General features: G+C 40.5%; 1 protein-coding gene across 4 annotated transcripts in view; it reads left to right on the forward strand.

Annotated features, from left to right (window-relative positions):
• Positions 1–3,010, forward strand: part of IBTK (inhibitor of Bruton tyrosine kinase) — an 86,911-nt gene extending 83,901 nt beyond the window's left edge. The window contains exons 28-29 of one of the 4 annotated variants that reach the window (XM_079780540.1): positions 267–399; positions 1,169–3,010. In XM_079780540.1, coding sequence (XP_079636666.1) covers positions 267–399; positions 1,169–1,300 — 265 coding nt within the window. In that variant the 3' untranslated portion in view covers positions 1,301–3,010. The remainder of the gene's footprint in view (positions 1–266; positions 400–1,168) is intronic. The other 3 variants (XM_079780541.1, XM_079780538.1, XM_079780539.1) reach the window with 3 other exon arrangements.
• Positions 3,011–24,871: the final 21,861 nt, after the last annotated feature.

Raw genomic sequence — 24,871 nt, forward strand, 5'->3', positions numbered from 1 at the left:
TTCTGTTGTTATATTGCTTCTGCCCCATCCCACTTTTTGGAGTTTTCCAGTTTTCTCTACAGCACTAATCCACATAAAATATTAGTTCTCCTTTTTTTCTGTTTCTCACCTCATCATTCTGTTAATTGAATGCAAAAGTTCCCAGGTCCCTTATGTTGTAGGTCACTGGGAAAAAAATGTAACACTGTTAAAGAGTATTTCAGAGGAGGTACTGTGTGCAGAACTTCAGGAAGATGAATGAAAGCTCATTATTATTATTCTTTCAGTCCCTGGTTATCTTCTTCACTGACTGCTCCTCCTGTGGTAGCCCCAGTCACTTTCGCATCTATTGTAGAAGAGGAACTACAACAGGAAGCAGCACTTATCAGAAGTCGAGAAAAACCCTTGGCTTTGATTCAGGTAAAGAATATGCCTAAATGGGTTTAATTTAGGGAAGTTCTACACTACATTTTATCCTTAGATCTTAAGAAATTGTTTGTTTGCTTTGTGTAGGTACATATGTTTGTCAGATTAAAATGCAAATACAATATAAAAGTAAACTGAGATTCAGCAATTTAAGTATTGATGTATTCAGGATAACTAATTTAGAACTAATAAATTGTGATAATGCTAATATTTTTAGCACTGGTGATTCTTTGAACTGTTTTAATAGTGACCTGTAGAGAATTTGGCATTATATAGCATATTACACCTGCCTTGGAAGTTCAGTAAGAATCATTGAGTTCTTGAAGCAACACACACCAATTCTGGCTTACATAGGAAAAGAAAATTTATTTGAGGGATATTAAAATTTCACAAACTTAAGCTGAAAGAACAAAGAGCCAGGCTTGGAAACAAAGACCCACAGTTGCCCTAGAGACCTGAGAAGCAAAAGTTCAAAGACCTGTACAATAACAGAAATTCTCTCACAATGAATGGATTTTAACAACTATTTTCTTTTTTCTTCTACTCAAGATTAAAATTCAAGGAAAGGTGGGTATCTGATTATCCTTGTTGAGGCCTTAAGCCTTCTTGGCAAGGGGATAGTAGGATGCCTAATTTTAATTCCACTATGTTGTATTCCCAGACAATGGTAGTTCCACAGAAGGAAAATGGAATGCTAACATCCTCCTCCTCAGTTGGCAATTAAAAGACTAAAACAAGCTTTTTTTTTCTTCCCTCCTTTCAGATTGAGGAGCATGCAATACAAGATTTATTGGTTTACTATGAGGCATTTGGCAATCCTGATGAGTTTGTCATTGTTGAAAGGACACCGCAGGGACCACTGGCAGCACCTATGTGGAATAAGCATGGATGCTAGTTTGCTGTGGAATTGAGATGCATTTTTCATAAATTGTGATTGTTATACAGAAAAGCTGTGGAATAGTTTTCACAAATTTGGTAACAGAATCATTCTAGATAGAGTAAGAAAGATCTCATTTCTATACTGCAGTTTAAGCTTATAATATTTGAGTGATTAAAAAGTTCCTTAGACTCTCGATTTTAGTAATTTTCTTTAAAAGTGTGTCAGAGGAAAAACTAGATTAAGTTTAAATAGAATAATTTCTTCTGAATAGGTCTAAAAAGGAAAATGTGAGTGAGTGAAGTGTAAAATTTGAGTGATGCATTAAAAATAACTTCCCATTTGAAAACTTGGGACAATTTAGAAGATTTTTGCCAAATAGCTGTTGTCACTTCTTTTTTGCTATATAATATTGACTATCTTAAAGTAGGAGTATTAGCCATTACTTTTTTGCTCCATTAATGGCCAAAATTTTGTGTTTACTATAGTAATTTTCCATTCTTGTGGTTTTTTTTTGTTTTGTTCATCAAGCTATGAACCATTCTAGTCTGTTTAAAGTTTGAACTGCTCAAATGCCATATTATTTCAGCTTGGATAGCATATTCTCCATTTGCATTAAACTGTGCAGTACAGTGGAAAGGAAATAGGAACACTACTGAACAGCTTAATCTCAGATAATAGTTCCTTAATAAGATTTGAAGTCATTGTGGGTTGTTTCTTCATGGGAGGGGAGACCTTATAAAAGCCTAATTGTGAGAGAATCAGTTTTCCAAAGTGTTAAAATTTTCTGAAATCAATGCTTAATTATACATTAAAAGAATTAAATAATTTAGAAGAAGATGGGTTTATAGTTGCCTTTACAATATTATGTTATCAGAAATTCTCTGAGCCTGGATTATATGTAGACATACACATTGTTTTCTTTACAGTGTGCTGTTTCTTTTTGAATGGTTACAATTTTAGAAAATGTTAAGTCTGTGCTCCAGTACCTAGAGAGATAGGGAAGGCTAATGTTTTAGTTTCTGGGACATGAGTCTAGGGGAACATGCAAGAAATTCACTGCTGTAATTCAGATGCTGGAAGAATGGCTGAAACTAACTCAATACTTGTTTAGCTCTATCTGAAAGAAGCAAACTTGTAAGCAAATGTGCAATAAAAATTAATCTTGATCACTGCTAATATGTGTTTGATATTTTGTCCTATGTTGACATCTATAGGAGGAATTACTAGTTATTATAGTCAGTATTTGTTTTGTGTGAATGCTGTATCCATTCCTTGACTTCTTAAAAAAGGGCAGTTTCCCTAAAATGCACCTGTGAAAAAGTTTTATGTGTTTGAGTAAATTGAGATGAATGTTTTATTGATGTTGCAGTAAAGAGGCCTTCTGAGTAATTTATTTGAAACTTTGATTTTCACATGTACATTGACATCTTTAATACATAACAGTGCTATGGGTTTCTACGTGTGCTTCATGCTGCCTGGGCACCACCTAAAGGGCCTTGGTTGGATGAGATCTGAAGGAGGGACAAGGGCTGATCCAATCTGTGGGGCTTGAGGCCTCAACAAACCCCAGTCAGCAGTTGCATTTTATGGCCTGTTTTATACTGTAGGGTATCCTATTAAATTTCATTGAAAAAAGAGTTATTTTGCTGGTAAAATGAAAGATAAGCACTGCTAGAAACTATAATTCATAAGCAGTTCCATGAAGATAACAGCCTGATACATTGCCACCAAAAGGCCCAGGAAACTGATGTGTTTTTTCCTATGACATTATTCAGCCTGCAATTATTAGTTCATGTTCAATCCCATGACTTCAAGAAAGATTTAATAGAATTGAAGAAATTCTAGCAAAAGGCAAATTAAAGGATCAGTGGAATGGACAGGATTGGTTTTTAAGATGAAGCAAAACAAACATGGAACTATTTAGCCTGGAATGGGGGTGGGTAGGTAGGGGGTTGGGGGAAGGAAGTAGGTATCAGAGCAGGATATGCTTAAAATTTGCAAAATCAAGAAGTCTACCAGTCAGGTAAAGTCAAATCTGTTGACAGAATACAAGATTCAGGCCTTCTCTTAAAATTCTAAAGAGGTGGCTCTCACAATAAATTTAACGATAGTCTTAGTTTACACAGAAGCAATAACAGACGCAGTTAATTGGGAAAGGTATTGCTGGGTAATATCTGGGTTGGTTCTGTAGCTCTTGGAGGCTGGGGGATATGTGTGTGTTCATGATAAGGGGATGATAGCTGTTTCATAAAATTTTAGATCTGAAGAAGCCTTACATATTAACTTTGCACATTCCCCTTTATTTTATAAATTGAAGAATGAACTCCAGAGAAAGTGAGTAATGAGAACGAGGTTTTTGTCTTTTGTCTGGTTCCCCTACAACTACACCAGACTGCCACTAAGAAAATATTTTAAAAAGCACTTAGTAAAAATAATGTAACCCAGAAGCTTCCAGAATTGTGGTATAAAGCGATTGTTTTCAGAAGAAACTACAACAGTCCTCCAACAAGGAATTGGGGACAAGTGATCCAAGAAACCAAAACAGCGTGGTCTTTCCTACACGAATGACCATCAACTGTATCTCAGCCTTTATATATTTCATTTTCATCTATGTCTCTACTTGGCTTGGTTGACATTTTATGTGTCAAAACATAATTCTTTTTAATTTCCTTATCTCTTAATCTGTTATTCTTCCAAATCACTCAGGCTGAACTTTTATTCTTTGTGTCCTTCCCCATTTTGCCGCTAAAATTATATCAGTTTTTTTCTCTGAGTTATCTTTTATTTAATCTTTACCATTTCAGTTCTATTACTACTGTGTTTAATGTCCTTAATTCTTTTCAGAAGTTCTCAAACTTTTTGGTCTCAGGACCCCTTTATATGGATAAAAATTATTGAGGACCCCAAGTAACTTTTATATATATGGGTAATATCTTTCCAAATTTAATGTATTCAAAATTAGAACAAACTTCGCCCAGCTGGTGTTTGAGGTCATGATTCTATTGTAGGTCAGGGCACATGCCGGGTTGTGGGCTCGATCCCCATGATCCCCATAGCGGGCATGTAGGAGGCAGCTGATCAATGATTCTCTCATCATTGATATTTCTCTCTCCTTCTCCCTTCCTCTCTCTCAAACAAAAACAAAATGAGAACTTTTAAAAATTTAATTCATATAAAAATCATAAACCATTATATGTTAATGTAAATAACATTTTAGTGAAACTATTTTACAAAACAATAGCAAGAAGAATGAGATTGGTTTATGTTCTTATATGTAAAAATATATAACTCATTACTTCATGTTTAGGTCTTTACTGCCTGGTTTAATAGAGGACTCTTTGATTCTCATATCTGCCTCTGCATTCACTGTCTTATGATATCACATGTCATGTAGCATCTGGAAACTTGAACAACTAAAAAGGCAAATAACATGTTATGAAAATAGTTTTGATCTCACCAACACATGAAAGGTTGAGAAAGTGGTTGAGAACCATAGCATTCTCAACCTGCTCTGAAAATTTAAATTACTCCTCTATACTTTAAGTTCGTATCTTCAGCGTGGCCTTCAAGTGTGTTTTTTTCCCCCCTAAATCGATACATGTAGTGGTAGTGTCAAACCTGACCTTATGTTTCTCTCTTTAAATACACTTCAAGCTTTGCTCATGCAAATCTCCACCTAATTTTTTCTCTTCACCTATTGAAATTTTACCTATTCATGATTAAGGCAACCCAAACTATATTTCCTTTATAAAGTTTTTCTTGTCATTTTCTTCTCATGTCCCCTCAAAAATAAAATAAAAACAGTTTAAAATATATAGGTCAGTTAGGTTATTTCCTGAAACACTTTATACCTTTTAGGGTACTTGTCATATTTTGCCATTTTTATTTTTTCTATTAATCTTTATCTTTTACTAAATTAGTTATATTTTTAAGGCATGGAGTAGTCATTCTTTTATTTCTTGCATGTGTGTATTTAAATCTAAAAATCTTGAACCATCAGTGGCCAACACAAAAATACCCACTCAGTACTTTACCAATAGGCCAAGAAGTGGGCCCTTAACAGCACTGCAGAAAGAGGGTCTTGATATGGTTTACTACTTACTATTTCATTAAGGATTTTACTATAATTCATGAGGGATATTGGTCTGTGGCTTTCTTTGCTGTCTTTGGAATCAGCTTAATAATGACCTCATAGAATGAGTTGAAAAATATTCCAGTCTCTATTTTCTGGAAGTATTTATAAATGATTGGTATTATTTCTTACTTAAATGTTTGATAGAGCCCTAACTGGTTTGGCTCAGTGGATAGAGCGTCGGCCTGCGGACTGAAGGGTCCCAGGTTCGATTCCGGTCAAGGGCATGTACCTTGGTTGCAGACACATCCCCAGTGGGGGGGGGGGGGGGGGTGCAGGAGGCAGCTGATTGATGTTTCTAACTATCCCTCTCCCTTCCTCTCTGTGAAAGATCAATAAAAATATGTTTAAAAAAATGTTTGATAGAATTAACCAGTGAAGCAGTCTGGGTATGGGTTTTTTTTCTCCCCAATTACAATAGACATACAATATTATATGTTTCAGTATACAACATAGTAATTAGTTTTATAACTTTATGAAGTGATCACTAATAAGTCTAGTACCCATCTGACCTGTATGGGCTTTTCTTTATGGAAAGATTTGTAATTATTCCATTTATTTATATTGCTTTACATGTTACAGGTCTATCGAGTTTTCTATATTTTTTAGTCAGTTTCAATAATTTCAATCTCTAGGAATTCTTTCAATTTATCTAAATTTTCTATTTTGTTGGCATAAAATTGTTCATAGTGTTTTCATCTAATCCTTTTAATTTCTGAGAGGTTGGCATTGAGGTCCCCACTTTCACTTTTGATTTTGGTAATCTCTGCTTTCTCTCCCTTCCCCTTGATCTTATCAGTTTTGTTTTCCTGCTTTCTTTTTCATTGGTTTCGATCTTGACCTTTATTTTCTTTTTTTCTGCTTGTTTTCGCTTTCATTTGCAGTTTTAACTTCTAAGCTCTGCAAGTGCATTACTTTTATAGTAATTTAAAAATTTTTAACCTTTTGCACTCGGATGTCGAGATTAAAATTACTCTTTGAATGTATCAATAATTTGAAATATAAAAAAAAATCCAAATAAATAAGTTTGTATGAAAAGAGACTCCAGTTTTTTATTCTACTGCCGCGCTTTGTAAAATCTGGGGTATTTAAAAAATTAAATCCCGAGTAGAATAAAGGAATCGAGAAAAAAGCAAGCGAGTGCAAAGGGTTAAATTAACTATAAGCTCAAAAATTTAGTAAGTAGATAGATGGCTTTATAGAAGAGAGAACCAAACATAATTTTTGCTTAGTATATTGATTTAGCTTGTGTTTAATATTAAAATCTGAGACAGTATAAAATAAGTACCCTGAACTTGGTTAACACGTGAAAGCTCCAATTATTAAGCCGAGTTTCCTTCATAAAATCAGACCCAGTTTATTTAAGAAAATGTATACGAATAAAGTCTCTATCTTCACTCTACACTATAACTGTCAGATATTTTAAGGCAAAATCTGGTGGAGTGTTAACGAGCATTTAATTTATTTAATATATTAAATTTTGTTTCATAGCCCTGAAAATAAGTACTTTTTAGACTTGTTAAAATAAAAGTAAACCTTTGAATCCTATAATTATGTATGATATGAAGAGACAAGTAAATTGTGTATTCTGGTATTACCAATATATACCATATAGTTATAGCAGTAGATAAGCATTTGAATAAACTCTTTTCTAATGAACATATTAATTGTTGGGTCCTCCTATATGGACAATCAGTCAGTAAAGAACATAAATCCAAAGCAGGAAGTTAACAAAATACGTTAAATTTTATGAATACTTGGGGTTGATTTTTATTAAAGTTAAACATTTTTTAAATTGGTTTTAATTTTGAGCCTCAGGAATCACTATTTTGAGGCTTTCATTTTAAGAACATGTGAATTCTAATTTCTAATTCCCAAATTAGAAATTAGAGCATTTTTATGGGTTACTGGGAGTTCACAAGTCCAAATTACCTGGTTTTAATGTAATGAAAGTCGCCAAATGAGGCACTACCTTTCAGATTCATAGCAACAGATGGCATTAGTTTAGAATCTTAAGTTGTGTGAATTGTATCACAATTGTTAGCTTAAGAACAGAAAAGGTAACAGTTTTGTGTTCTATATGAAGACATTTGAAGTTGCTAGGAAGATAAACATTTAAACAGTTTTACAAAATGCATTTATCGATTTATTTTTCATTTTATTGTGAGCCAAGCTTAAAAGTCAGAGGTAAAATAAAGTTGGATTGTTTTGTAAGTCATGAACATCTAAAGACCCAGACTTAAAGTTCTGGGAAACAGTGTGTTCAAGAATATTACCAAAGTGTCTTTTGTATACTTTTAGTAGCTTAGGACAAAGAGGAAGTAATATCCACCCTCATGGAAAAAAATTAATTAATAATAAGAAAATCTTAAGTTCAATTCATGACAATTTATACCTGACACTATTAGATGTCTTAGTTTAGACCCTTGTAAAGTATTCCATAGGGGAAAATCACAGGTGGTTCTATTAAAAATAATCAAGGTATTGTATTAGTTATTGTAACTCTCAGTTCTTCATTTCTTGCATAAGATGTAGAGGAAATAAAACTTATTTTCATTTTAATTTAAATTAGTTTTTAGGGAAAATGAATTTATTTCTATTGTATCTTTAAACTGCTTTTTGTTATGTATGTCACTGACTTCTATTAAGTCATTTAAAGGTTTTAAAATAATTTTGAAACAGATTACTAATTGCACTTATCAACAAAAACAGCACAACATTCGAGTTTTATAACTCTAATATTCCTTTTATTTTTAATCCCAGCAGAATGGAAAAAAAGAAAAAAACAGCAAGCTGGAATGAAAAGATAATTTTCCTTTACCTTCTAAGAGCAACATAACAGTGGCCAGCCTGGGCTAGCTCGTTGCTCTGATGCTGTTACTATTAAAGAGTGTATTGGAGTCATTTTGCCAACATTACAAAAGGAAAACTTTTAAAAAAAGAGGCATTTAGTATGATTTCATGTTAGATGTATGCCCATAATGATGTATCTAAGACCGTTACCATCAACATCACACTCATCACCAAGAATTTGTTTAAATAGTTACTATATAAGAGGGTAGAACTCCGGGACACGGAACAGAAAGCGTAGTTCCTCCTGACATTTGAGCTGAGTGTCAGAAATAATATAAAATAGTATTTTCTAAGAGCCTGTAAGAAGAGAGCCTATAATAAGTACTGGAATTAAAGGTAGTGACTCAGATAAAAAAAATAGATTCTTTGGTTGTATGTTAACATTTTTTTTGATTAGTTAAATTGAGCTCCTCCAATAAACTTGATTTGATGTTAAATTGAGCTCCTCCAATAAACTTACATTTTTATCTTAAACATGTTAATAGTTCACCAGGCTTATTAGGAAGGAGATTTATGTTTATCATTTGCTCTCAGAGTTGTTGATATAAACTTGCTACTCCTGTAGGGTTATCTTTAGAAACGAAAGGCATATGTATAATTTCACTAAGTTTGCCATAGGATTATTACTTTCATCAGTAAGATGCCGTCATGTCCTATACGTTATTTGTACAGTTCTTGTGAAACTGGAGCACTTTGGTATCACTCATGTTAGGATTAGATAGTACAGAAATATCAAGCATTTTAAAACAGGGAGCACATATGCTGAGTGCAAGGTTCCCTAAAAGGTTTTCTATGGAATGCCAGTTCTGAGCGGGGCTGATAGATACACTAGCATATGTAAAAGCCCATGGTCAAGTTAATTTGGAAAATGCTGGGTTAAAGACTCCAGGACTTCTCAGAACCTTTGATTTGCTAATATACATTACAAACTCTGAAGAAGGGCTTTTACAATATGCTTTTTTAAAGTGTAAAATTTATTTGTCCAATGAATTTTTTTTATTTTTATTTTTGTAATATTCCTAGGGACTGGAGTTCCATGGAGAATATTCTGGATCACACTGACAACAAAGTTAGATATAAAAGCTCTGGAATTAGACAAACTATCAAGTCATTTTACCTCTCTTAGCCCTTGGTTCTCCCCTATACATTAAGACTAATAATTCCTGCCCTAGACGGTTTGGCTCAGTGGATAGAGCATCGGCCAGGAACTGACTTTGATTCCTATCAAGGGCACATATATCCGTTGCAGGCTCAATCTCTGGCCCTGTTTGGGGCCGTGCGGGAAGCAACCAGTCTTTGTGTCTCTCTCACATCAATGTTTTTCCCTCTCTCTGTCTCTCCCTCTCCTTTCCACTCTCTCTAAAAATCAATGGAAAAATACCCTCAGGTAAGGATTAACAAAACAAAAAACTAATAATTCCTAGCTAATGATAATTTTAGAAATTGCTAGATGGTGTAAAGAACATAGCTTATAAGCATTAGAAATGCTTATCAAAACAGCATTTATTAGAGAAGCAGAGATCACAAATGCAGCCATTATAGTCCCCTAGCACAGCCGAGAAAAACTGAGCAGTATGTCACCAAAGACAACTGTGAAGCAAGAGGACATATTTAAGCTGTTTTATATTAAAATATAAATTTTGCTTTGGTTCATGATTTGAATTCAATCCTATAATTGATTCATTATTTATTAAATTGAGTATTTTCACATACATTTAATCTTCATAAAATGTCCTGGGGTATTTTGTCTATTTTTACATTTAATTTTACGGATGAGGAAACTGAAGTAATAAATAACTTTTCCAAACGCCAACAACCAATCTATGGAGCTTGTATTGAAATTCTGATCTGACTCAAAGCCCATGCTCTATTTTTTAAATTAATTTATTCACATAGTTAAAAATTTAATATGAAAAGATGAAAAGGCATACCTCCTACCCTGCCCACATCCTCCTGGTCCCACAGCTCCTATGCTTTAATTTAATTCCGTTCTTTATGCAGATTCAAACACATATAAACATGTGCTTAGTTTCTATACTGCAGAGTTCTTAGACATGACATCAAAATCCATAAAAGAAATCAATAGATTTAAAAACTTGTGCTATGAAAAACACTGCTAACAGAGTGAAAGACAATCTCCAGACTATAAAGAACATTTATTAAAAAAAACAATATAAAATGGGCAAAATATATTAACTGATATTTCACCAGAGAGGAGATATGGATGGCAAATAAGCACATCATAAATCATTAGAAAAATACTGATTAAAACCACAGTGAGGTATCATTTTACACCAACTAGAACAGCTGAATGAATGTGGGGATGTGAAATGTGCACCCACTCTGCAAAATAGTTGGGCAGTTTCACGTAAAACTAAATATGCATTTACCATATCACCCAGCAGCGGCACTCTTGGGCATTTATCTGAGAGACATGAAAACTCCGGTTCACCCAAAACCTGGATACAAATGTTTGTAGTAGCTGTAAGTGTAATAGCAAAATGCTGGAAGTAACGTAACTCTCCTTTAACCCCATGTCCCACGGTCAGGGGGAGTGGTTCTCAGCCTGGGCCACGGCTGACTCACTGAGCCGCAGGACTGCGGAGCTCGTCCCCAGGGCGGCGGCAATGGTCCCTCCATCCTCATTCCGCTGAACAGCTGGCACATGGGGCCGTGGAATTCTGCTCGTCAATAAAAGGAAAGCAGCATCGATGCAAGCAACAAGCTGGGTTGACCTCAAGGGTATTATGCTTAATGAAAAGATTACGTACTTTATGATTTAACTAGAGGCCTGGCGCATGAAATTCTTGCACGTGGGGGGCGGTCCCTCAGTCTGGCCTGTGCCTTCTCACAGTCCAGGAGCCCTCAGGGGATGTCTGACTGACAGCTTAGCCATCAGTCAGACATCCTTAGTGCTGCCACAGAGGTGGGAGAGACTCCCGCCACCACCATTGCGCTCACCAGCCATGAGCCCCGCTTCTGGCTGAGCAGTGCTCCCTCTGTGGGAGAGCACTGACCACCAGGAGGCTGCTCCTGCGTTGAGCACCTGCCCCCTGGTGGTCAGTGAGCATCATAGCGACTGGTTGTTCTGCCGTTCAGTCGATTTGCATATTAGCCCTTTATTATATAGGATTTGTATAACATTCTGAAAAGGACACAAGTACCGAGATGGAGAGCAGACTGCGCTGGGTGCGGAGGGTGTGTGTGGGAGAGGCGGCACAGACACGGAGCATGGAGCCCTTCCGTGGTGGTGATGGCACCGTCCTGTATCTTGATTGTGGTGCTTGACACACAACTTTACACACGGTGTGAGACTGCCAAGAACTATGTGCACACACACACACACAAATGAACAGGTTTCAAGAGTGGTGAAAACTGAGTAAGGCCTGTGGTCTGGTTAACTGTAACATACTGATGTCCGTTTCCTGGTGTGGACAGTGTACTACATCGATAGAGTGTCCTGTAATTGTGACGTACTACAGCTATGCTTTTGACATCACCATTTGTGGAAATTGATTGAAGGCTACGTGGGACTCGTGCACCCATGAGTCTAAATACAAAACTAAAAAAAAGTGCATGTGGGATGGCCACGGTCCTCCAGCTGAGTGAGGAAACGGGGCCACAGACTGAGAACCTGAGCTCCTGGAGCCAGCAAAGGAGAGCCATGGTCCCAGCTGATCCGCCACGTTTGGATGAGAGGACGCGGGGCGGGGGTGCCGACTTCAGGGCTCCCTCACTGGTAACTCGTGCTCAGGATGTAGCAGCCTGTCTTTGAGGGGGAAGAGTCTACTGGACAGGGCAACTAACTGGCAAAAATTAAAGGGAAAGCTGGGCAAAGACTCAATCCTGACAAGGAGGCCAACTTGGAGGAATGAGCAACCTGGGGACTAGGCAGACTGGAGGGTGTGGTGGCAGCAGGACTCGAGCTCGTGGGTCCCACGCTGGCAGTGGGCATCACCGAGCCTAAGTACGGGATTCAGAGGCAGGTAAGGCAGAGCCTGACCAGAGGGCTCTGGGAGCGGGACAGACCAGCTCACAGAGGGTTTCGGGGTGAGGGGCTGGAGAATCAGGTGGTGGAACTTGAGCAAGGTCGATGGACAAGCAGAAACGCACTTTCCTGAGGAACCCCAAAGTTTACCTCCTTTCCCTTACCACTGCATTTCAATTAGGAAGTGGCTGCAAAGTACTATCCTTCTCTCTGTAGAACTGAAATACGGTTTTACCAAGAATTGTTAAGGTTGTACTTAGAAGGAATCAAGCCACATACGGTGACCAAAGTCAATGTGCTTTATGGATACTGTCCTTGCTATTTTCTTTGAACAAAAAAAGAACTTTTAAAATAATCTCAATGTAATCCTCCAACAAAGCTATGTCAATACATTGACGTATTTGGGCTTAAACATTCCCTGACCAAGTAGCTCTCTTGTTCCCTTTCCAAGATAGTCACAGGCAAGTTACTTTCTCTTCCGTCCCCGCCCCCCCCCCCCCCCCCCCACACACACACACACAGGTACTGGACGAGGCTACAGGCCCAGTTCTGAGTTCCCATTCATTGTGAACGGTCATGTGAGTAAATGCTGGTTGTCATATTCCGAGTCCCTGCCTTTCCACCCCGTCCTGCAGGAGAATGTTTTGTGTGGAACTAACTCCATGGCCCTGTGTCCACGGACAGCTGTACTCAGCCTCCATCTGAATGTTAGGAAGGCCAGGCCCTGGTACACCCTCCAGTGCTTCCTGAGGATCGGGTTTGAATTCTGGAGATACTCAGAATGCCTGGCTTTACACAGAGCACATTTAAAAATCTATCCATAGTCAGCTCCCCACCGCGGAGAGGCCTGTTTTCATTGGTTCCCGAATCCAAACAGTGCTTCCAAGTCCTGGGTTAGTGCATTTAAATGTGTGCTCTTCATTAGACAGAACACTGGGGATAATAAAGCAGAAACCACTGTGAATAATAGTTTTAGTGACACATGCACTTGCTCACTTGCCCTTATAACTTTTAAATCTGGCATTTATTTCCTACAGATTTCCCCATTAGAACTCGATTCCAAGGGCTACCAAACATCACAGTGGCTGTCGTTGAACAATGACAGTAACGGCTATAAAGGCCGGGATTTCAACTCACAGAAGGTTTAAGCACCAATTTAACAGGAAGATGACTCAATTTAGTTCTGCGGACTGAACAAGTGCTGCCTGGCAGCAGGAAGCGATGGCAGCAGGAGCCGGGCAGGTGGCGCATGGACTGGCAGTGAGTGCAAAGACACTGAGCCCAGGTGGTTGGGTTGAACTGCAGTCAGCTCGCCGGCACACCACGCCCCTCCATGACTAGTACTACCGTCTCCCAATAAGAACCTGATTTACACCTATTGCTGTCTCAGTAGGTTGCCATCAAAGCTATTAAGTTCCCCTGAGTCCTCTGTAGAAAGCACAACCCAGCCTTGACCAGGAGCCCTAGACACCCGAGGGGACAGCCAGTATTGTACACTGCTCTCATCGGAACCCAGATTACTTCCTATCACAATAGGAGAGATCTGAAAATATTTCTCATTAGAAAAGGAATACGGCTCAGTGCCGTGTCTAGTTTTATATCCGACTCTGAATCTTGGCTTCATGACTCTTGCCTATGAAGCATCTTGGGATACTTTCAAAAAATATTTGCATGACTGAGTATATAGTGCCAGGCTCCATAATCACTGCATGTTCTAATCAAAGAGAAAACTTGCATTGTGTGCATTCTGCACATCATCAGGGAACAATCAAACTTTGTCCTGAGCACTGAGTGAAAATTTCAGTAACCAAGCAGGGAGTGGGCTGGCCTTCATTAAGATACCTCCCACCAGGTAATTCTACTTTAGGCAGTGACCACTAATTGCCACCCAGAATATGTTTTTGTTTGTTGTTGTTGATCCTCACCTGAGGACATTTTTTTCCATTGATTTTTTTTTGGGGTGGTGGTGGGCGGGAATGGAGTCTGCAACTGAGGTACATGCTCTTGACCAAAATCGAACTCGTGACCCTTCAGTCCACAGGCCAACACTCTATCCACTGAGCCAAACCGGCTAGGGCACACCCAGGATATGTTGACATCAGTAGTCCCATTTGTAGGACAGAGCCAGTGTAGAACATCAGCCCTGTCACTGGAGACTAGAGGCAGTTACATTCTATAGATGGCCTTGCAATCCATGTGTCATGCAGTGAGTTCACAAAGTAATATGGTAAGTGCTACACAACAGCAATTTGCATCCACCAGGATATACCGACATACACTAGGTTGCCAATGATGGCTTGACTTTTCAGAACACATCCTCCCGTGGCAAGCCCCACACCGAGTGTGTGAGAGGACAGGTGTTTCAGCAATACTTCCGAGGGGGAGCCACACGGTAGAACCCAGGAAGGCTAAAGCTCTCCCGCGGCCCTGAGGACTGCAGGTGGTTTCCTTGTGCTCACTGAGGCCGGAAGAAGATGCTCTGACCGCTGACATGCTGTATGATGTGGGACTCTAGGACTTCCCACAAAGAACCACTTTCTCCCCCAGTGGCTTAACGCCAATCCCTGACAATGCCAAGGGGAAACTTCTAGCTACATTCACTAGCAGAGCCCAGTAATCTCACAACGCATGGTGGCCACAGCAGTTTTGGCAAAAGGCCTTGGTAGGAAACCCTGGAAACTCAAGGGACCAAGCAACCCACCTGGTTTGGACGCTCTAAGGTGTAAGTATTCGGAAGATCTGCTGCCTTGGGCATAGAATAGCCAAAGGCGTTTCCCAGATCTGGGGTCCTGCCTGTCTGCTCACCTTAAGAGAGGGCCACAGAAGGCTGTACTTGGTCAGATGCTCCTGCTGAGCCACATTTGGGGGAGGAGATGACTCAGACAAAACAAGGCTTGCTGACCCTTTCTTGCACTTGGAGGCATTTATGAGCTCTGCTACAGATTGGGTAGAGTCCTAGGCATCTTTCCTGGCCCCCTTGCTATAGCCTCCCATCCTCTGGCTCAGTAATCCCAGGCGAGGTGAAGAACTCAGGTAAGTAGCATCATCACCATGCAAAACCAAGCCAAGCGGGCAAAGTGAAAGATGTGGTGTCCTTGTGACTGTGGGTTGTAATTGCCAGCGCTGCGAGCAGAGCCCCTGAGCGCCTGGAACTCTTCCTGGGTTCTGCTTAAACTTGGTTCGTTCTTTCTTGAAATTGTTTTGAAATCTATATTTGAGATAAGGATATTAACATCCACATATTGATTTTGCTTTTAAATTGCATCAAGAAACATCTATAAAAGTGTAATATGCTAATTAGACCTGACAGCCAAACGACCTTCTGACATCATTCTAGACATCCTTCCGGATGAAGCCACAGCAGTGGGGGCCGAGGCAGAGGCGGTTAGGGCCAATCAGGAAGGCAGGCAAGTGGTTAGGGGCGATCAGGCAGGCAGGCAGAGGGGTTAGGGTCAATCAGGCAGGCAGGCAGACTAGCGGTTAGGATCCAGTGGTTCTGGATTGCGAGAGGGTGCAGGCCGGGTTGAGGACTGCCCCCCCGCCCCCCCCCCCCCCCCCCCCCGTGCACAAATTTTGTGCACCGGGCCTTTAGTTTTAAAATAAGTTTCTTAATGTTCAAGCATAGAATAGGATAGACTGAATCAGACTACGTGTGTGTGTTGACTGTTTCCTGTTAGGTTTTAGCTGTCGGGCACGTCAGCTTGTTCACACCCCAGCACGGTGAGCGGCAGGGTAAGCCTCTGGTTCTCTGGGACCCAGTAACGCGGGGGTTCTGTGGGGACATTTATAATCTCACAGTTTCTGTCTCTGTTCTAAAGGGCGGCTGAGGGACCGGATGATCCCTCTGCGGCTTTTGCCGGAGTCAGGCAGCCGCTGCTTGTGAGCTACTGGCAGGCACCCTCCCTCTGCTTCCCGGCCTGGGAAGCTCATCGTCATCACTTCCGTGAATTCCTTCTTCTGTTCCGAAATGTTTTTGTTAAAAGAGATAGGGGTGTGTGTGTGTCTGCCTGTGCGCTTACACAGAGGGAGGTAGAAGAACGGGTGATTTATACACTTCAAATCCACGGGTTGGGGAAGAGGGGTGCATGCTCTTTCCAGGACAGAGACAGCCTATGAGAAACAGATTTCCTTAGAGCTTAAATTTAGCAGTGGGGAGGGAATGCTGCTTCTAGGTAACGCACGTCTAAGCTGATTCCAAATGTTTCATCGGATGTCAGCTGTGCAGCCTTCTGGGTAAATCATTTCACATCACACCCTGGAGAGCATTTCGAGCAGATGTATCCATTGGCCACAAAGAGCCTTAACTGCAAACAAGCAGCCACTGCAGTGCTACCAGCCCTAAAGGAGGGCTCCCTCAGCCAGCTCGTCCCTTAAGCATCTCCACCCCCAGCTCCTCAGCCCCAGGGCCAGGGACGCAGGCGGGAGGCAGGCCCGTCAGCTCTGCCCTTTGGGACTGAGTTGCCCCGGGGGCACCAGCCAGTCACGCTCATGTATTCTCCTGGGACCTGGTGAACCATCTTTCGTACCATTCTATTTGGTGTGACTGGTTTCAGGCTGCTTTCCGCCCAGTCTCAGCCGTGGGGCTCGCTTGTGGGGAGGGCCCTTCCTCATGGGTTTCACGAATTACAACACGTGCTTGGTAGGAGCTCCTTGCTGGCTTCCCTGGAGCTTAATGTAGAAACAATAAGAGCAAAGTGAAGCAGCGGCCCGGCCCTCCGGTGGGTGAAGCGCCAGGCCTCTCCTGGGCATGGCTTTACGGTGATGACAATACCGGAGTTTGTGACTTTATTCCCTTGCTTTTATCAGGAGGCAGGTGTATATCAAATGCAGAATGAAATCAATGTCGGCCAGGAGACGTTTTCAGAACCCTAGCAGGTTTGGCTCTGAGCCTGCGCACCGAAGGGTCCGGTCAAGGGCACGTACCTCGGTTGCAGCTCCTCCCTGACCCGGGCCCTGGTCAGGGCATGTGCAGGAGGCAACCAACCCATGTGTTTCTCTCACATCGATATTTCTCTCTGTCTTTCCCACTCTCTTCCACTTTCCCTAAAAATCAATGGGAAAAATATCCTCGGGTAAGGATTGGAAAAAAAAGAAAAGTTTTTAGAACAAACGCAGCCGGTGGTCTCTCTCATTTCTTAGCAGCCCCCTTCCAGTCCTCTCTTCCATTTTCCTTTTCTTCATGTACATTTTGGAGAAAAAAAAATTTCCCCTTGCATGTGCTTTCTAATTTATGACAGAAGGATGTTTCCAGAGGAAGCACTGCTACTTTAAACAGAAAAATAAGAGTCTGTCCAGTTTACCTAGAGTTGATCAACGTCATATTCTCTGGAGACGTGGTGCATCTCTGATATTAAAGAAGCTGATAGCAATCACTGCTCCCCCTGAAGCCCGAGAAGCTGACTCAGCGGGCGGGGTCTGGTTCAGCCGCCCAGCGCTGGGTGGCTGCCTTCCGCAGGGCCTGGCTGTGACCCTGGGGCAAACGTTGAACCTTCTTGGCAGAACAAAGGAGATCTTTTTCCAACTGTTTCATTTAATTTGCTTTTGTTTGTTGTTTTTCAGGATACACTTTAGGTTTACCTAAGGGTAAGAGTCAGCTTTTCCTGGATTAGGAAACGGTTTGTAAAAGATTTGATCGGATCTGGACACGAAATACCTTAACTCTGAGATGAATTCAGGATCTTGCTTAAGGCTCGGATGCCTGGATAGTTTAGGTTCTGAAGAAAACGTGACAGGAGACAGTCGCATCCGCACTAGACAGTGGCCCCGTGAGCAGTGGGGTTGTGTGTAACCCATGCAGGAGTCCTCACGAGCGGAGCACGAGCCACCGCTGGCTCCGAGGCGGGCCGCCTGCCCACAGCTGCAGCCCAGAGAGCAGGAGGCATGGCATGCTGGTGCTGTGTGGTTTAAATCAGCTTAGTCAAGCTATAAATATTTTGGGTAATTTCTAAGAAATGAAGTGTTTCTGTCTAAGCCATAAGACTGGGTTGTGCAATACAAATTAACTGCTCATGGAGGTGGGGTCTGGAAAAGAGAATGGAAGTGTCCGGTAGGGTCATATATAACGGGTCACATGTGCTCGAGGACTTCTCAGTGACCTCCGGCATGCAATTCAAATTCCTGCCAGTGGGTTCTAATCACCTCCATCGAATGCCAACCATAGTCTCGTATCCGTGTCCCCACCTCTGGGTGCACTCCTCCTCTTGAGCTTTTTCTGAACTGCCTGGTTTTACCTCACTTTCCCTAAGTAGAATAATTTCTGTCTTCCTTCCTGCTGTATACCCTGCGTCTCCATTTCTCTTGTCAATACTAATGGAAATGCTCTTACTCCAAGAACCTTTTCTGAAGAAATTTAAACAGTTTCTAACCATTTACAATCAGCTTTACAAAATTAACCTAGCTCCACAAAATTGCCCAGGGTTCGGCTCTTGCTCCTTATTGATTCCATCCACATAGTCATATTTCTATTCTTTGGGTCAAAATAATTTGAAGATATTTGTTCTCTACTTAGTTAAAGCTGAATTTAATAATTTATGATTTTTGATGTGTACTTTTTGAGGAAAATTACATAAAAGTCTATTCATCACTTTATAGGCCGTTACCTTTTTGATTCATTGTTAATGTTTATACACCCAAAGATTCTGATTTTAGTTATAAAAGCTACTCAGCCTTAAAATCTTCCTAGGACACAAAGAGAGAAGAGTCTACATGATAGAAGCACAAACCCAAACCCAGTTATTAGCAAACTTTTTCAAGGACACCATTTACTATAGAGAGCAACAAAAATGGATAAATTCAAGCTCCACACCTGTATCAGAACCGATCTTAGCCTTGCAGCTCAAGCAAAACATAACCTAATAGAGTTAACTGTATTTCTTCCTATTCTCCGATCAATGCATTGCAGAACAATAGAGACTCAGGAGTTCCTTTAGAATAGAGGTTCAAAATGTAGACTATGGAAATTTTGCAAAGGAAAGTTGCAGAGGTACATAAAGGACGAAGAATATGAGACAGAAATCCTAATGTAATTGACCTAAGTTCAACATAGCTGGAGGAGAGGAAATGGATTAATTAGCTTCTAGAAGTCTCCTGCATATCTGATTTTATCTCCAAATGTATATTTTGATATGCTGACCATTGTATATGATGATAACCTATTGTCTCGGCTGGATTGGAAGGAACTTTTGTGGAGTGACTGATATACTTGTGGATCAGGAAAGAGTCAGGGGCTTAGAGAACATAATAAGGAGTGATTGAAGTGACAGAGTGAGGGACTCAAAGGACAAGAAGTTATGGTAAAATTATGGGTGACTAGGATCTAAGAGTTCAACAGTGAAAGGAGATCCAAGCTGACTAGGGTATGAAGAAAGGCCTGTGTCTGGAATGTAGAGAATAAGGGAAAGTGGTATGAGATGGATACTGATGGAGAGGAGGGCATGAGCCAGATATTGTAGGGCCACCACATAAGGAGCTTAGGTTTTTATCTAAATACGTTGAAAAGTCAGTGAAGGGTTTTAAAAAAGGGCAATGCTCTGATGTTTTGAAAAGACTGCGCTGGAGGCTGTATAGAATGGATTATGAAAAGGTAAGAAAGGAATCAGAATGACAGTACAAATGGTCCCTGATTTATGCTGACTCAAGTTACAATTCCTTGACTTTGCCATGGTACAAGAGAAATATGCATTCAGTGGAAACCATACTTAGAATTTAAAATTTTGGTCATTTCTCAGGCTAGTGATAAGTGGTATGATATTATCTAGTGATGCTGGGCAATATTAGTGAGATGACTTTGCCCAACTATTAGGCTAACATAAGCGTTCTGAGCACTTTTAAGGTAGGTTAGCTAAGCTATGATGTTTTGTAGGTTAGGTGTATTAAATGCATTTTCAATTTACAATTTTTTCAATTTATGATGGTTTTATCATAAAATATTCCCATCATAAGTCAGGGAGCATCCGTAGTTTAGGCAAGGGATACTAATGGCTTGAGCCTGAGAGGTGACAATGGAGGGACACAGAGAAATGAATAGCTTCAACATATAATTGGGAGGTAGAATCAGTAAGACTTGCTGACAGATTAGATTGTGGGATAAGGAAAAGTAAGAAGTCATAGGTAATCTCTAAATTTTGGTCTTTAGCAAAGTGATAGTGGTTCCATTTACTGATAAGGGAAAACTGGAGAAGAAATTGAATTTGGTGGAGGACAGATTGGGGTAAGAGAGAGTCAAGAATGCTAGTTTGATCATGTCACAAGATGTCAAATAGGTAGCTGAATATTTAAGTCTGGGACTGAGAGAATAAATAAAGCGTAATTTTGGAAATTATGTCTGGATATTTCCCACCATCCTTTCTTTCCCACAACCACTGTGTGTCACCAACATTATTTGGAGGGAGTTGACTCCTCACCTAAAACCTGATATGGATCTTGACTGTTTTATCTCAATCAGGACAACCCTTCCTCTCCCACATCATTGTTACTGGTTCAGGTAACTTAGATTTAAGCCACTCTGTACACGGTATTACCCTACCCAAAGGAATTGAATCAGAAGGAGATCTGTGAGAAATGTGGACAAGTGGGTCATGTGGAGTCTCATTTTCTGGTCTTCTGAGAAAGAATATTTTGTGTCTAAGAGCACTGAGAAAGCTACTCTAAATCAATGTTTCTCATTTTGGACTGCAGTTATGTAAGCCAATACACCATCTTTATTACTTAAGACAGAGTTTGATTTTTGGTTATTTGCAGTATGAATCCTAACTGGTGACTCCTGAGTCATTAGCACATAGATAATATTTAATCCCAGGAGAAAATGTAGAAAAGGAACATTGAGTTTTGAGGCATCTAACATTAGAAATTGGATCAAGGAAGAGGAGCATAAGAGAGAAAGAAGAAACTGGCAGACCCAGACAGAGAACGAGGAAAGTGTGGAGTCGCTGATCCCAAAGAGGAAATGCTTGAAGAATGAGGGCGTGGTCACCCCTTGGAGAGTTCCTGGGAGTTTGGGTAACAGGAGGGCAGATACATGACCCTTGGAAAGGGCAGCACACAGCCTGTCAGTGACCCCAGCAGGAGCAGTCGGTGGAGGGTGAAGTGGAAGATGAATAAGAGTGGACTGAAGGGGAGAAGGGGCTAGGGCGTGGAGACAGTGAATAGATACCCATTTTAAGAAGTTTTGCTGTGAAGCAGGGAGCAGTGAGTCGGGAATAGAGGGTTCTGTGGGCTTAGAAGAGCTTAATTGCTCTTGTCACTTGTTCCTTGAGCATGGAGACCTGAGCACGTCTATGTGATGATGGAACCATCCAGAGAAAAAGAACAAACAGAGGATGCAGGGAGGAAGACACACGGCAGAAGTGATGTCCCTGGGAAGGTTCCGGAGAATAAGGAGATCCTCACAGGGCAGGACCTCTTGTGCCCTTCTCACAGGAGAGCACAGAGGGCAGGAGTGCAGACAAAGCAGGCCTGTGGCTTTGGGATAAGAAGCAGGAGAAGAAGCCCCTGTTCTGTTTTCTCAGTTGGGTAGCGGGAGCCTCATCTGCCAGGAGCGGGGAAAGCGCGGGATAGATCGCGCGTCCTCATTTCTCAGCAGGGCGGACACTTTCTTCCTTAGGCCCTTAGAAAACCACCTTCAGATTCCTGAAGCTGCAGAACTCTTTACGGTAAATTTCTTGTCTGCCAATTCTAAAAGGGATGCTTCACACATTTTTGAAAGTTTCACTGTGCATAAACGGGTGCTGGGGAATGGCATTCCTTTTGCAATCAGTTTAAGATTTTATGCCATTAGGCAACTGGATTCAGATTCTCTTGAAGACCAGTTTTGTAAAAGGGAAATGTAAAACTGTGATCTAAAGTATTTCTAAGCCAGTGACATTTACATCATTTTCTTTTGGGCCCGGAGCACCTGTTTGCCGTCGAGTTTGTTCACCAGCTAGCTGTGGTCTTTCCCGACACAGCCCTAGCTTACCTTCTGTCTTTGAATTCCCACTAGTTCTTTGGTATTGGGAAAGGTTGGAGAAATAATTTATAACACTGAGCCAAAGCGATAACTAACATATATATTCTTAATGGCCTCGATGAAGAATAAAATATCATATTCCATTTCTCTGGACAGTTTTATAATAAGCGTCAAGTTGAGAAACTGATGTTTCAAGATGATTAGCTCTAAGTTATAAGTTGTGGGAGGTTCTTATTACATTCAGTTATAGATTTTAGCTAACAAAATAGTTTAAGTTAATTAGACTACAATAAAGACCATATGGAGCAGGAAGGAGGGTGGGTTTTGTTTTGTGAACACTGCTGGATTTGTCTTCATTTTAAACAGTGCGAAATAACTTATTTTGCATAAATCCACTTAAGGGCCTTGAAGTGCGACTTCTTTTGTATGTAACCTCCCTAACTGTGCATTTCTGAAGACCTAGCACATCCACCATAGCCTCCTGCAGGGTGGGCTACAACCCGAGGAGACATGGCAGAGAACAAGGACAGTTCCATTCAGGCGAGTAAAATCCAGGTCAGTCCTATTGTGTATGAAGCAAAGAACTCGGAGTGGAGGTGAAAATACAAGCCTTGTTAGTTATGTTGTTCGAAACGTGGCCCAGAAGAGAATAAACCCACATGTTCCAAAAACACAGCCACTGGGCCAGTTCCAGGCCTTTGGAAAGGCCATTAGTTAAAACCACCTTTAAAACGTTTCGTTACAATAGAGGATTTCAGACATGGTTTCTCTAGACATCAATATACAACTATTTGAATTTAAAACTATTGATATATATATATATATATACTTATATGCTTTAACTTAAATATAAGTGCATATGTTGTGTGTGTGTGTTAAAAATCCCTCTAACGAAGGTACTTTAGTGAGTGGTAGGGGCAGTGATGGGTGAGAGTGCAATAGCTGTGATCACATTTTTAAAGCTGCTTTGAAAAGTGGTTTTCTTTTTGCACCGAGTGGGTCAGAGCCGCAGGTCATGAGTAGAAAGTATTTCTTAAGAGAGTGGAGCTCCTGAATGACCCTTACTCTGGAAATGCCAGATAAGGACTCATTAGGATGGATGTGTTATTGGGATTATCAGTAAAAAATCTAATGTGCATTCAGGAGTGAAGTTTGGGATCAGCTATTAACCTGTCAATTTAGCATCCATAACCAGCATAACTTTTGTTTTTATTTTTTCTTAATTGGGGCAAGTTATCTCTGTCCCCTGCCTAGCTCAGAAGTAAAGGAGGTGAGGGGGCAAGATGTAGAAAAGGAAAATAAAGTCTCAATCGTTAACTTAGATTTGTGCCTTTTCTCTGGATCTTCTTGTTCTTAGTGAGAGAATGCCACGCCCTATCACTGGGATTGTGAAGCCTGTCACCCGCTTTGCTACTGGTTCAGTGGCGATTCGGAGTCAGGTAGCCATTTAGCAAAACTGCTGGCTTTTCGTCAAGTCACCCAGCCCTGTGTGCAGTGACACATTGCCAAGTGGGGAAGTGAACACAGCCCTGTTAGAGACGACGAGCCTAGAGCTGGGAAGAGATAGGGCATCCCGTGACCACCGTTACTGTACGACTCATGGAGCTCCTTCCCGTTCATAGCTGAAAGCAAACCAAACCAACCCTGTTCCCTTCCAAGAAAAGCAGGCAGGTTTCAGTTTGTCCTTGGATATGTCCACAGCCAGAATTTTTAGGCAGAAGATAATGGAAGATTTAATGTTTTCCTCCTTTTATAAAAATATTTAGGCATATTAATCTAAAGGAGTAACATTTTGGATCAAGATGTTACTCCTTTAGATTAATATATACCATTTTCTTTTGTCTACTGTTTTTGTCAAATTGAAAGGGAAGTGCAAACTACAAGTGTAACAGATTTGAGCTGAAATCCAAGATTTGAATGTGGTCTAATTCTGCACTGCCCTGTGGTCCCCATTCCTTTCTCTGTCACCCAAGGCCAGAGTGATTTCCCAGTTCATTATGCGGGTTTTTTCAAAGGGTGTTCCACACAGAACCAGGATTGCTAAATGCTCCCTGTGGGAGGATGACACATCTACTCTGTATTTACATCAGGCGTGGCCTAGGGACTTGCTTCAGCCAGTGAAATGGCAGATACAATGCTGTGTGCCTCTTTCAGCAAAAGCCTTAAGACCTTTACAAGATTCTACCATTTTCCTTTTATCTCCTCCACGAGCCCAGCAATGGCCCAATGGGAGCTGCCCTTTTAGCCTTAATCTAAGAGTGAAGACAATGTTGATAAGAGCTACAGTCATGTAGCAGCTGTTATGTAAAGTGAATAAGAAATAAAGCATTGTTGTTATAAATCACTGAGATTTTGTTACTGCAGCATTACTTAGCTCATCCTTACTGATATATTCCCAGAAAAAAAGGGTTGTGTCAAATAAATTTTGGAAATACTGCATATGCTATTCCAACTAAAAAAAAAATAATAATGTACATTGGCATTTTAAAGAATGTAAAAAAAAAATATCCTGTAGAAAGAAACCTAGTACCACTGAGATCTAGGATTTTTCCAATTATCTTGATTAAAGAATTATTTAAAAAATAATGTGTAAAAGCTTTTTATCAAGCACATATATTTAATGAGGTGCCCTAATACGCTTTTGGTTTGTTTTGGTTTTCCTGTTAC

The sequence above is a fragment of the Cnephaeus nilssonii genome, assembly GCF_951640355.1.
Source record: "Cnephaeus nilssonii genome assembly, chromosome: 9".
In the NCBI taxonomy this organism is placed as follows: Eukaryota; Metazoa; Chordata; class Mammalia; order Chiroptera; family Vespertilionidae; genus Cnephaeus; species Cnephaeus nilssonii.